Here is a 13328-nt window from a genome sequence, read left to right on the forward strand (position 1 = left end):
GATCTTAGAATTGGACCCGTTGTACTCAGTAATAACGGCTCGGTTTATCTGCGACGGGTACTAGCTACCTATATAATGTTACCTTCACCTCTGACGCATCGACATTTTTGCCCATCGATATCTTTATAGTAACATAAAACGGGTTTATCGCGCGATTTAAGCGCCATTTAGGGCATTCACGACGCGCCACGACACAGCTTGTCGATTCTAAAACGTAAAACGTTTTCGTTATCGGAATAATTAGCTAATTATGCAAGTGATTCACATGGCCTCATCTGTTAATCCTAGAAATTGTACTTATTTTTAGAATTTTATTGATTTATTATTTCTTGCAAAATCGTATCAAGTCGAAGAATTACAGAACTAATTTATTTATCGTAATTTAATATCGAATATTCTCCCGACATCTTGTCGTGCATTTCCATCATTTGTAACAATTTTTCTTCACTTCCAATCTTCAATGCACTTTCGAGGACACCGCGCGCTCGTATTACGGACCACCGGCTGAAATCGAGAGAATACGAAGGGACACCGATACTCACATAACTCTGAATCTGGCGGACGGGGGAAGCGCTCCGCGACTCTTTGAAGGTTTATGCCGATTCAGAAACGAGTTGATTCATGAAGACGGCGTGGACCTCCTTCGGATCTACGGCTTGGTGCACCCCAGGTCGTAGCGGGTGGTCCCGTGAGTTGATTTCTTGTTTCTTCTACCGCAAACCCGCGAACGCGGTAGTCCCCGTCGTCCTTCTCTCCTCTAACTCCCGTGGAAAGAACGAGAGGGAAGCGGAGCGCCAGAGAAAGGTGGAGAAGAAGAGGAGGAAGGTAGAAACGGGACGAAAGCGATGTTCCCCGCTGTCCGCATAGCTATAGGAATTGTCGATTTAAATGTTTACTAATAACCAGGCTTGTCCAGCAACCACCCAGAAGTCGGTCGCTTTGCATTTTTATAAGTACATCCCGGCCGTCCCGGTTCCGAGAATGAGAACGTTTCATATTCATTCACCGTTCTGAAAGGATAGTCCCCTACAGTCGACTAGAAGCCTCCTCGTGTATGTATTGTCTCTGCTGAATTACACACGATGCACGATTAGGCCCTCGACTCGAATGGCATAATAATCAACATGTTACCCGACTCGGAAAAGCGGCGTATGCCCAAGAATACTGAATTGTATTCGATTATCAAGTCGTTCGATAAGTTCGATACATATACGGGATATCTCCGAACTGGCAGTATAATCGAAAAAAAAAAACAACGATAACTTCACATGACAAAAATTAATTTTAAATATAAGATACATTTTTTTAGAGACTTACATAAAGAAGGAATAATAAACACTTGGTATGCGTATATAAATATTTGGCGGTACAATTGGCGAAGAGTTATAGGTCAGAAATGAGAAACTCGTTTGTTTTCCGTAATGATTCGTTTATTGCGAAAGGACACAGTCTGCGCGTTGACGTCACATGTCAGTGTGACATCGGCGAGTTCGCGTGAAATTTTGGACACGAATGACTAAAAGGTGATGGCGATCGTTCACTCTCGACATGACATGATATGTTGACAGCCGTTGTGGTGCCCGTGGCTTCACCTTCGTGTAACTTAGAACGTTCCTTTTCTACGCAACGACGACGGGACGCGACGGAGTTGTGTTCGCAAGCAGATTGCGAGCGACGTCATTATAATTGCGCGAGTCAACGGAAAGTCACACAATCGATTCGCGATTTGGCAGCCTTTATCCGCGTTCTTGCGAAAAATTATCACAAGCCAATAATTTTTAGCAAAATAAATAAGAGAGAAGATACTTACAAGAAGAGGAACCAAGGACTGACCTCCAAGAATCTCTTATGTCTATACACTCCGGCGATCCCTCGCAATCTGTCGCCGCGACTAACGACCCATACCTCGTCATGCTCGACCGAGTCGACGTGAATCGATAATATTATAAACATTGCAATAACAATCATAATAATAATCATAATAATCATAATAATAATAATCGTCATTAATATGAATTATGATCTCAGGTAGGCTAGTAATATAGTGTCTACTCTACATACAATACATACACTGGCCGGATTTCTCTACTAGGCCTTTCTTCTACTATTTACAAACGCATAAATAATATTAATTATATTATTGTATATCTTTAGATATTTATAATATTTATATGTGTGTAATAGTACTGTCGAGTGTAATAGTACTGTTCTTGACGCGCTAGTTGTTGTACGGTTATACCGCGATAGAGCCACTATAGGTAGTCGGTACTAACAAGTTTTCCCTTTTTTTTTTTATCGAGAGTAATTGCGTTTACGGAAAATAAACTTGGATGAAATGTCGGAGAGGGAGGGGGTAGGCAACGAGAGATAAAAGGAACATCGACGATGACATTGAAAAAGAAAAAAAAACGAAAAGACTAGGAACGAGGAGCAGGTTGGGGGGCAGTATATCTCATCATCTCCCGTTTTACTGTACACTAATTACAAGGTTGTAGTCTCTGATTATTGTCAGCCACACCACACAAAACGCCCGCCGGTACACAGCGCGCGCCCGCGATAAATAACGTCTCTTTAGCGATCGGTCGCTACGTCGAGTCACACCCGTCCAGGAGATTTGAGTTCCTGAGTCGCGGGGAGGCCGGCGCTCGCCGGATGGGGCGAATGATCGGACCCGCCCGACGACGCCGTCGACGACGACGACGGCGACAGACCGGAGGACGCGGTGGTCAGTAAAACGGTCGAGCCGGCGGTGGTGCCGCCAGCCGCGCCGCTACCGCCGTTGATCGAGAAAGGTTTCACGGTACCGGCGGCGGAGATCGATGAGGACGAAGACGTAAGTATGCTCGGGGCCGTGGATGGCGGTATCACGCCGCCTAGTCCACCCAGAGTCCTCGAGTACGTCTCAAGCAGGGATATGTCACCGGAGCCGAGATGGGACGCGCCGTACAGGTTCCTGTAGAAGTCCGGATGCGGTCTTACGAACTGCGTGCCCGGATGTATCGGATGGAGAGGATGATGGGGCGGCAGTCGACTGGCCAAAGGGCTCACGAGCTTGCCCCCCGTGGTGCAGCCACCTCCACCTCCGCCACCGCCAATGCCACCTCCGCCTCCGCCCGTTCCGCTGTAAGGTGACGTGAGAGCCGTCATCGTGGCTGGATTCGTACTTTGCTGATCGCCGTCCTTGCTCGCCATATCCGCCAGCGACCAGATCCGCGGCTTCGTCGTCACCGCGCTGACCGTGGACGGCGCGCTGGTGCTCGGCGGCAGATGATGATGCTGGCTACCCGGCGACGTGCTCTCCGGCGAGGGATGACGCAACAACCGGCCGTGATTCGGGGTGAGATACGCCGGATGCTGCAGCTGCAGCGGATGCCTCGGCTCCCTCTGATCGTACAGGCATTCCGGGCTGTCCGGGCCACTGTCCGCTCGCGACTCGCTCCACTCGCTCTCGGTCCTACCTTGAACGCCCGCCGATCCGCCACTGCCACCGTGCAGTAGGTCCAAACGGTGCGCCGGTCGTTCCCCGTCCTCGCTGGAACCTGTACCTGAGTCTTTCGAATCTGAACCAAGAAGAAAAAGTCGAGCGTCGTAATTCGGAACAATGTTGGCTCCGGTTTGAATTTTTAATTTCTTAAAAAGCTTCGAATTTATTTAACAATTTAAACAGAAGAATCTCCAGGAGTACGATAATCACATTATTGGTCGACATGATTGATAACATCGATGATTAATAAGTAATGTGATTAAAACTAAGAAATAGAGGACAAGACACTCACCTAGCCGATCTTTCTCGTCGACGCTCTTCCTCCCGCTATCGTCGTCCTCGTTATTGTTATCTTCGTCTTCGACACGGTTTCTTGGCTCCCACGTCATTTTATTTTCTTTTTTTAAACGCCTCCGCGCGTTTGCGAACCACGTCGACACTTGCGTCAGTGTCATCTTGGTAATAATAGCCAGCATGATCTTTTCGCCTTTCGTGGGATACGGATTCTTCTTGTGCTCGTTTAACCACGCTTTTAGCGTGCTCGTTGTTTCCCGTGTCGCATTTTTTCGCCTCGCGCCATTTAGATCCATGCCATAACTATAACAAATTAAAGTGAGAAAAATTATATGCAAAGTAGTGCCCACATACGATAATCGTTGAATTATTCTCTCGTATCCTGTAGAAAATATTTTCGTAGGAGATATATGCAAAAAAAGAAATGCGGACTAACAAAAGCAAATAACGATGGTAATTCAATGGCGAGTGTATAGAAAGATCATTGCTGTGTGTTTATATTCTCAATAACAACTTGTGTCTCCCGACCGGAACGCAGATGCAGGACTTGCGAGTTAAGTCACGCGTTTATTATCCCGTAACTGGTCTAGTAGGCTTCGAAACGGTCCCTGGACCTCGCCAGACCAGTCGAGGATTAAGTTCTACGCGGACGCGTTTTCGTTCGAGGGAGACACGTGACCTGGATAGACGCATACACGATATTTTATACGCGAGTGAGCGAAAATAAACGCCAGCGCCAAGGGGGAAAGGGGGAGGACTAAGCAGATCCTCCGCGGAAGAGCTCGCGTCGAAAAACTTATCCCATCGCGGGGCTCGTTATGCCTTCCCCAACGTCGGTATAAAAGTCCGAGTCCTGCTCGGTTTGAAGAGCGATATAAGCGGCAGAGGTAGGTATACTACTTTCATCCCGAGAGCAGATCTCTATCTAACGGTTTAAGCTCTTTCCTCCCATCCTGGCCAGAGGAAAGAGAGCAGAGGAGCGAAGGGAGGGTGGGAGGAGGGAGAGAAGAGGAGAGCAAGCAACCTCCTTCTTGCCTTCCACTCTGGCGGACCGAAGCGACCGACCCTCTGGGATCCCATTACTAAAAGACTAACCCTTATCAAAGATTAAACTTCGGTATAACTGCTGAATCGACGGGATCGAAATTAAATTTTCCACCACCAAGGCGACCGGCCAGGACTCACGGGATACTTTCTCTCCGCTTCTTTCTTTCCATTCCCCCTGTCTCTTTCTGTCTCTGCTTCTCGTGAAATTTTATTTTATTTCTTTTCTATTCGTCTCTCGTTTCCTTTCGCAGTTTTTTTTCTTCGCGTGTAAGATCTGGCCGAGATGTCGCGATCCAAAGCTTCGGATGTCTCGAGAGATTTATATGAAATCGCCGATCTAATCGGAAACGATTTTCTTAATCGTATTCGTCATTAATGATTGCAGCCGTTACTGAATTCTGTCGCAAATATGAATGATCTGACATGGTTTCATTGGTTTCATTGAGAATTATAATACATAAAAAAAAGTTTCAATATAAAACTACATGTTAATTGATCTTACGTCTGAAATGTTTTCAGCGCACAAACAGTTGCGAAGCAAACGAGAGTTTATACGAAATTCTGGGCGTGAAAAACCTCCCCCATAAAAATACCTCTGAACGATGAGATATCGTTGATTCAAATCCCCAACCGGTACCTCCGCCACCTTCTGGACTCCGGCGGTGGCCCCGTCACGGCGCGTCGCCATTATTGAGCTTTATTTTCGCCTTCGCACACTCCGAGACGTATCTGACGACGGGGACGCGAGGGTGGGAAGGCGTGTATGGACGCGCGACTGACGTCCCTGGTGTTGCGTGGCGTTGGGTAGGTTAGATATAGGGATGGTGAGCGTGGAAGTGGCGGCGGGAGATGGGAAATTAATAAAACTGTCACTTATCTACCCTTCTCCCGGAGGCAGGCCTACACACGGCATTTCTCGCTTCTCTATCTTCGTTGTCACCCTCCGTCCTCGTTCGCCATCTCCCTATCTCTCTTCACCCTTCCTCCGCTATCTACCCGTCGCACTTTTCCCGCTTCTATTTGTCTCGCTCCGATTCCGGGGCGCCCCGCATGCGGGATTTGAAGCAGCTGAAACGAAGCGCTAAACATTTCAATTTGGCATCAGGCGCTTTCATGCCACGCGCGCGCGCGCGCGTACGCCCGCGCACGCCTTGATATACATCTCTCTGTCTTTTCGTCTTTCGACCTATCCTATCCTTCCGCTGTGTATTCCTCGTCCTATCCGCTCGACGCCAGGTCGCAGACGCGGAGAGTCGGAGACGCGGCGTCCTGCCTCCGCTCGTCGGGAGAATGGAGACGAAGGGTGGTTCGGGCGAGTAGCGAGCCGAAGGGAGGCAGAGGACGCGCAAGATGGACCGACATCGATAAAACGGGGGCAGGAAAAGTGCGAGGAAGACAGAAAAGAGCCAAGAGTACCAAGAGGAGGTGGCAGGACGGCGGCGGCGGCGGCGGTGGCGGCAGCCGGGGGCGGTAGTGACGGCGGGGGGATGGCTTAACCCCGGTCTGTTTGCGAGGAGCAAATGGCGTTCTGCAGTTATTTTAAAATTCAGCCGGTGGCAGGGGGCGCGGATCGGATTAAAAAATCAGAGTGGAAGCTTGTTTCTCATGATAACAGCCAGCCGCCCCGAGAGCGGCAACTGCTGGTGCCGCTGCTTTCTCCCGATTTCGCCTCCCTTGCCACTCCTCCGCTCCGTCTCTATCTCTCTGTTTCCTCCATCCGCGTACCGAGCCTGTTTCCCGTCTCTTTTCTTGGCTTGCAGCACCAACGGTTTCACTCCCCGTTACTCTTTCTCCTACCCTCCCGCCCCCTTCCCGACCCCTCCTCGTTCCGAGTGATTCTCCCAATCTATCTCCCGTATAGCCGCTACCTCCGGTATCATCATCGCCACCAACCATCGCTATCGCCATCGTCAACCGCTTTAAATATACGACAGCTATACGGGTGTGTGTATATATTGTATACATATATGCGGAGGACCGATAGAATATAGAGGGAGCACTGTACATTTGCCAGAGTTATATAAATATATATGCAAATGCACGTAGGTGTGCGTTGATAGATACGCATACGTATATGCGCGCGGCATCGCGCGCATCCTCCTCTCCTCTCGCGCTCTCCACAACTGATCGCATCAAGTGCTTGTTTCCATGGTGATTGCTAATCGGGCCGCGCCTCGTGTTCTATCCTCCTACGCCATTTCCATCTTGTAATACCGTTCGCTGTTTCGCAAAAAATTAATTACAGTGTGACTTATAAAAAATTTAGCATTTTTTATCCTCACAAAAGGTACCTGTTCTATCCTGGACACAAACTTTCGCCGCGTTTCAGAAAATCTATATATGCTCTCGTTACATTTCGAAAGCAAATCTTTACTGGGAGAAATACTTTCCGACAATGTCACTTCCGATTTCTTTTCGAGCCGCATCCCGAAGGCATTCCCGATGTAAGTTACGTAACTTTCTTCACCGATTCAGCAATACATTGTGACTATAAAAATTTAGTTTCTCGTATATCCTTATACAGGAAGTGCCAACTATAGATATTAAAGAACAAATTGAAAACATTAATTGTTTTAATATCGTTTGTACTATTAATTTTTAAAGGCAGGGGAAATAAAAATGTCAAACGGAAACGATACTTATTAATATGTGCGTAAATGGGAAGAGTTGTCCCACAAAATCGCTGTTAACCAGCGGTTTAAAGAAATACGGGCGTATTGATCGAGCAGATGTAAAGTAAATTTAAATACAAACGCGTAACGATGCGTATATATTATCATTAAGCGTCCACTGTACAACGTTTCAAGCATGCTAACCCAATGTATATACGAGGTGTTGATTTAATCCCGTGAAGCACTTTGATTAATGCAAGTCGTAAAAGTATTATCGCTGATATGCACAACACATTTCCATTGACGTAAACTGCGTTACACTGCGTTATACTCCATCAGCATGGACTTCTACGAGATAATTATAACCTTCGTTTCGAATTAACACGCGTATTGATTATCGCCGATCAGACAGTGCCCAGATGTATGAAACACCACTATTGCTTTCGATTGGGCTACAAATTTGTGGAGAATCGCGATTTGCATATCTCGCATACCACGGCGATGTACGACGCGAAGGCTGATATATTTTCCGGACGACTTATCCGTCAAACCGAACGACCGCGCATCGCGATTCGCGGTTGACATCCTCCGAGCGAGATGGACCGCTATTGTGAATATATTTCTCGTAGATAACAACCGGTTCTCCGCGCGCTCACATGATGAAGCTTCGAGTCCCGCAAGGTCCAGCCTAGGGTTTTTTTAAGACGGCGAATCGAGTCGACCATTAAAATCCAGCCGAACGGCCATTTCTTTCGCCCTTTTTCCGTCGACCGGTTAGCGTAAACGCGTCCATCAAGATGTAGCCTCCGGAGAGGGTGAAAATGGGAAGGGGGGAAGCCCCGGGGGTGACCAAGGGCAGTTCACCTCGGGGCAGGTGTGCGGTTGGCATGACTCCGCCCCTCGTCACCGGCCGTAACTAGGGATGATATCTAACTTCGTCCTCCGTCCTACTCCCTCTCTCTCCCGGGCCCTCCTCGCCCCCTCGACGCTCCTTTTCAGATACGGTCGTCATGCCTTATGTTTTATCAGCGCGTTACTGCGGCCATTTCAGTGGTAGACGCCATCTTTCCGCGGCACGATCGTGAACACGCACGAGGGTTGTGCGTTCGCGCGCATCTTTCCATCCAGTTTGTCCCAAAGCCCGCCCGCCCGCCCGCCCGCCCGCCCGTCCGTCCGTTCGCCTGCGCACCATCACTGTCCCTGTCGTTTGTGGTTGCGCTTGAGTTTAATCAGCCACGGGTCCGCGGCTAGACTGGTTTGCGGCCCCTTTGATCCACCCGCTTTCCATGGCGGTGACCTTGCCAGTCCTCGTGAGACAGGTTGAAAATAGAGTGAACTGAAAGGTTTACTCGCGGGGAAGAAAAATCGGGCGTTATATCGCAGATGTTGTATTATTAAAGGCCTTCGAATTCCATTTATTTAAAAAATTGCGAATCCGTTTATAGTGATTAACGAGTTGCATACTTAATCATACTCATTTTTAGACGCGAAATACTTTTGTAAGAAGTTTTGATTTGTAAAAGCTTTTATGATCCACGTATTATTCCAATAACCTATTTTATTAGACCGAGCATGGCCTAGATCGATTTAAGTTGCGTCGAAATGCAGCCGATCGTCGAAGACTAATATATACGAATTTCATCGAACCGGTCAAAAGTTTCGAGTGCGATTCCGCGGATCCAACAACATATGTTTCGGTGGATGCTCGTAAAATCAGCTGCACATAGGTAGGAACGAAAGAGACGGAGAGACATGATTCCGTGGATGAGAACGAACGCGAACTGTTCGCGGGAGTGGAATTCTAATTTGACGACTCGGCAACGTGCTCTTGATACTTGGTGGTATAAATATTTGCGTTGACTAGAGAGACCACGAGATATACGAGATGCGAAAGCACGCGGCGAGAAAGCAGGAACGGAACGACGACGCGCGGAACGAGAAAGAGAGAGCCAGCCGATTATTAGTGTCAAGTTACAGTCGGCCGGCGGGTGGAGACGGCACATTGGCCACGGTATTCACTCCCGCAATTTACACGACACGAGCGTCTAGTGTGGTACCCGATGTCGTCACGTTAAGCTCTTAGAAGCGCTTAGAAGCGCGTCCTCGCGTAGCCACGCCTCGCTTCGCCTCGCACGGGAGGAGGAAGTTTTGTCACCGCGGTGTGACAGTCGGTTGTTCCGCATCCAACTTTATTACCAGTTGGTCGCACTGTGACAGATCGATCGTAAACTTCGCCGGATATGTGTGTGCGTCTCGCCAGAACGGCGGCGAAAGGTTTCTCTCTCTCTCTCTCTCTCTCTCTCTCCCCCTCCCACCCTCCCCCTCCCTCTCTCCGGTCGCGTGTCGACGTGTGTGTGTACACGTGTTGCAATGCATCCCGCCACGTACGGAGATTATACAATCTTGCTCTCTGTCTCTCTCCATTTCTCTCTTTTTGTCTTACTCACACTCCGGCTGTCCCAGCGAATATCACCGAGTTTATACAAAATGATACACGGTGTCACGGTGTGCTACTTTGTCACACGATCGCTTAAATCCGTCCGCGGATGCACTTTAACTCCGTCGTCCGTGATTAAAGTCACGCTGAATTATCGCGAGTCGGGATTATAGCTCCGCACTGCTCGACCGTTATCGTTGAACTTACGAAATTTATGGAAGCACACTTCCTGCGCTTTGCAGAGAGATATGCGGCCGAGAGTAACGGATCGGCGATCGCGTAATTACTAATTAGCCCGTACTCCCGGGGATTCGTTTTCCTGTTTACTACATTGTCGACCTGACGAAGCGCGCCGTTTAACAAGTGCTTCTGGTAAAATAAAATCGAGCAGAGGAAAGATTGTTATCTTGGCAGACCGTGAATTTAGAAAACGTTCCGCAGAATGAAATATAAGATGAAATAATTTATCGTACACTCCAAACTTATGATTTACCACGTCGACGAGTCTTCCCACTTGATATTCTTGTACCTCTTAATCGAGACATATACTCTCATGAATTATTTACTTCGTATAACCGAAACGGCACTCGGCTTCGCCGTATTATTGGCGATCTCGCCAGTCATATCGAACGTCATCTGTCACATTTTTCTAAAATTGGTAATGGCTCAATCAAGAACGTGGGGGTTTCCTTCGATCCGCTTGCAATCAGTGCAACGACACACTATTTCTCGGCAACGTCTGTTCGACCGTCGAGAGAAGGCAGCGATATCGGGGTAGAGAGGGGTGCGGCCAAGTCATTAAATCCTGACGCGCATACATAGCCGGGGCAGGACTAATCTACGTCCATTAAGCCTAATGGGGAAAGAGCGGCGTGCATTCCGCGGGCTGCCTGTCACGCGGTTCGACGAATCGCTGTCATCCGCATGTTGCCGAAGAAACGAAGCTGCGCGCGCGCGCGCACGGGCCCCGCGACCCCTTCGTCTAACGAAAAACGAGTGTCGCTGACTTTTCCGACGTGCACGTCCCCCTCAACCCTTACCGACCAGGCAAAAACCGTCCCCCGGGACTGAAACCGGGTCATTAAACGGCCGTACATCATCCACGCGAGACGTATCTCACGGGCGGGGCACCGAAGGGTGCGGGATAGCCCAGCCCCGCCTCGTCTCATTAGCTGCGAAATATTTCGAGTCCTATCGGCACCGAGCGAGGAACGCTGCCGTTGAGGCTCTAATTTCTAAATGATTACGTTAAACTGGCCTTTACATTGAAAAGTACCCTTCGACCGCGTTAACTCTCCTTTTAAGATCATCGGAGGAAGATGGAAGCGCGAATTTATCTCTCTACGCTTAGGCAACTCTGTCGTTGATGAATTTAGGCAAACCTAGAAAGCTGCTTTTTATCGTTGTACGCAATTTCACATACGAACAAATATGGTTCGTCGAAGAGTACTACTTTTCTCCACCGATAATCATGCTCGTTCATATCTTATGACTTCGCACGTACATTAGGATTCACGTGCCGTGCCTCGAGATACTACTCGTCCGGGACTCGAAGCGCGTGCCCGACACATCGGTGTCGTTGTACGGACACGCTTAATAATACTACGTATCGGCGATCGCTCTCGGCGATATGCCGAACATAGAACGCGCGAGACGACGTAAGCGGGCCTGCCCGTACGACCGAGGGGCCTGCTTCGTCGCTTTCTTATTGTCTACCCTATATGTCTCCGGAAGCAGGGCCAATCCGCCGGAAAGACGAGACCGTTAACCCGCACGATCCCGAGACCTTGCGGCCGTGCATGCCAACGCTGCATTATTGGCTTTTTGTATGCTCATGTTAAGCGGTCGTCGCGCACGCTCGCGCATAATGCGCCAGATCCTTCGCACCTCCCGGTACCGATTTAAGCGATAGTTCCGGGCCGGGCGTTACCGCCAAATTCCCCGCCACGTTTCGCACGATGCTACTTTGCCCGTCACTCGCGAGGATAATAATAATCGCTTCGCGTTGGAATTAATTACAAAAGTGAGTTAATGATATAGCTATTACGTGGCCAATAAAAATAACGTTATGATAGGTTTCGTTTCGAGTAATAATAGTAGAGAATAATTAATTCTATATATAAGAGATATGCTTTTTATTTAATAACAAGTTATATTGCGAGATACAGTAATTCCTTGCGTTTTAGACACGGCGTTAGACATGAAGAGAAAGTTGCGTGCTGAGAAACTATACAAGAAAATTGTACGTATACTATGTGGGACAAGTTAACGCACACAGAAAAATGATAAATAAATAAAAGTGAGTATTAAACTTTAAAGTTTAATACTCACTCTCAGTTTTTGCTTCCGGTTACTGCAGGAACAAGAATACGAGTGACATTTCATTCTTTTAACGATAAGATATGTCAATAACGAGCGCCTTAAAACTCGCATACTAAGTACTTCTTAAAACATCAACGTAAGCATTTCTTTCAGATTCATCTACACGGCGCGATTGTGTTAAAAGATATCACGCGTATATCGGGACTGAATGTAACTCGCTCTATATACGAGTCAAGGGAAGCTTTCATGTTCGTCGTGCAAATCCGTTCGTCTCGAAACGCGAAGGAAACGCGAGAACGGGGCGTGTCACCGACGCGCACGAAAACTTTCCGAGCAGACGCGCATTAGCTAAATAAGCGTAATTCCATAAGAAAGAAAGAAAAAGACTCGGTTTATTCCTTCGACAATCCTCTTTACGTCTCTTCCGAGAACGAGATAAGATCGATAAGAGATAGATATAAAAAAAAATTTACTTTGGAAGGGGGGGACTCTCGATTGTCATTCTATGTCTGCGAGCTGATCCACGAGCCGACTGACGCAGGTGCAGCTACGATTGCCTCGTAGCTGGCCGCGTCTTTGTCGCCTGTCGACAGTCCGTAGAACTCGCGTGTAGTTCCGGTGCGGCGCGGGGCCCGCGGATCCGGCGCGGTGGGTCCCCGCAAAGGACCTCGGTCGCCCGGCCACGACTAGAGCGAATGGATGCTAAGCAAGCTGTATTACCCGATCGTTTCCTTGCATACGAAGCGACCGTCGCCGGAAGTGCGTCATGCACGGCAGTATAGATTCCACGCGTCGACCGCTGTTGTCAACCAAGCTCGCTACTTCGCCTTTAGAGGAGCGTCTCTCCCGCCCGTCCCTTCGTGCGGCAAAATACGTGACCGTCTGCTTTTATATATATATATATTATTTTCCCGAGAAGCAGAGTGGAGTATCGAACGCCTCGATCAATGGCATTGACGTAAAAGAGCACTAGGAATTGAATCTTTATCAAATTTGTTGACGTGCGTCACCGCTAGATATTATATAGAGAGAGAGATAAACGCTCCGGCCGCAACGCTTGGAATGAAAAATTTCAAAATGTTGCATATATGCGACTGAAACGTTCTCTTTTTAAAAATGAAATCTCATTAGC

General features: G+C 48.3%; 1 protein-coding gene and 1 long non-coding RNA gene across 4 annotated transcripts in view; one reads left to right on the forward strand and one right to left on the reverse strand.

Moving 5' to 3' along the window:
• The window catches only part of LOC139781584 (uncharacterized), a 238758-nt gene that overhangs the window by 157183 nt on the left and 68247 nt on the right, over positions 1-13328 (forward strand). The gene's annotated exons all lie outside the window — the stretch shown is intronic.
• Positions 1409-13328, reverse strand: part of Mirr (iroquois-class homeodomain protein mirror) — a 29952-nt gene continuing 18032 nt past the window's right edge. Inside the window, exons 4-5 of the mRNA XM_071719961.1 lie at positions 3777-4081; positions 1409-3560 (exon numbers count right to left, since the gene is read on the reverse strand). Coding sequence (XP_071576062.1) covers positions 2596-3560; positions 3777-4081 — 1270 coding nt within the window. The 3' untranslated portion in view covers positions 1409-2595. The remainder of the gene's footprint in view (positions 3561-3776; positions 4082-13328) is intronic.

This window comes from Temnothorax nylanderi, unplaced genomic scaffold (assembly GCF_030848795.1).
Source record: "Temnothorax nylanderi isolate EJ_2023f unplaced genomic scaffold, tnyl_v1.0 TNYL_tig0001_pilon, whole genome shotgun sequence".
NCBI lineage: Eukaryota > Metazoa > Arthropoda > Insecta > Hymenoptera > Formicidae > Temnothorax > Temnothorax nylanderi.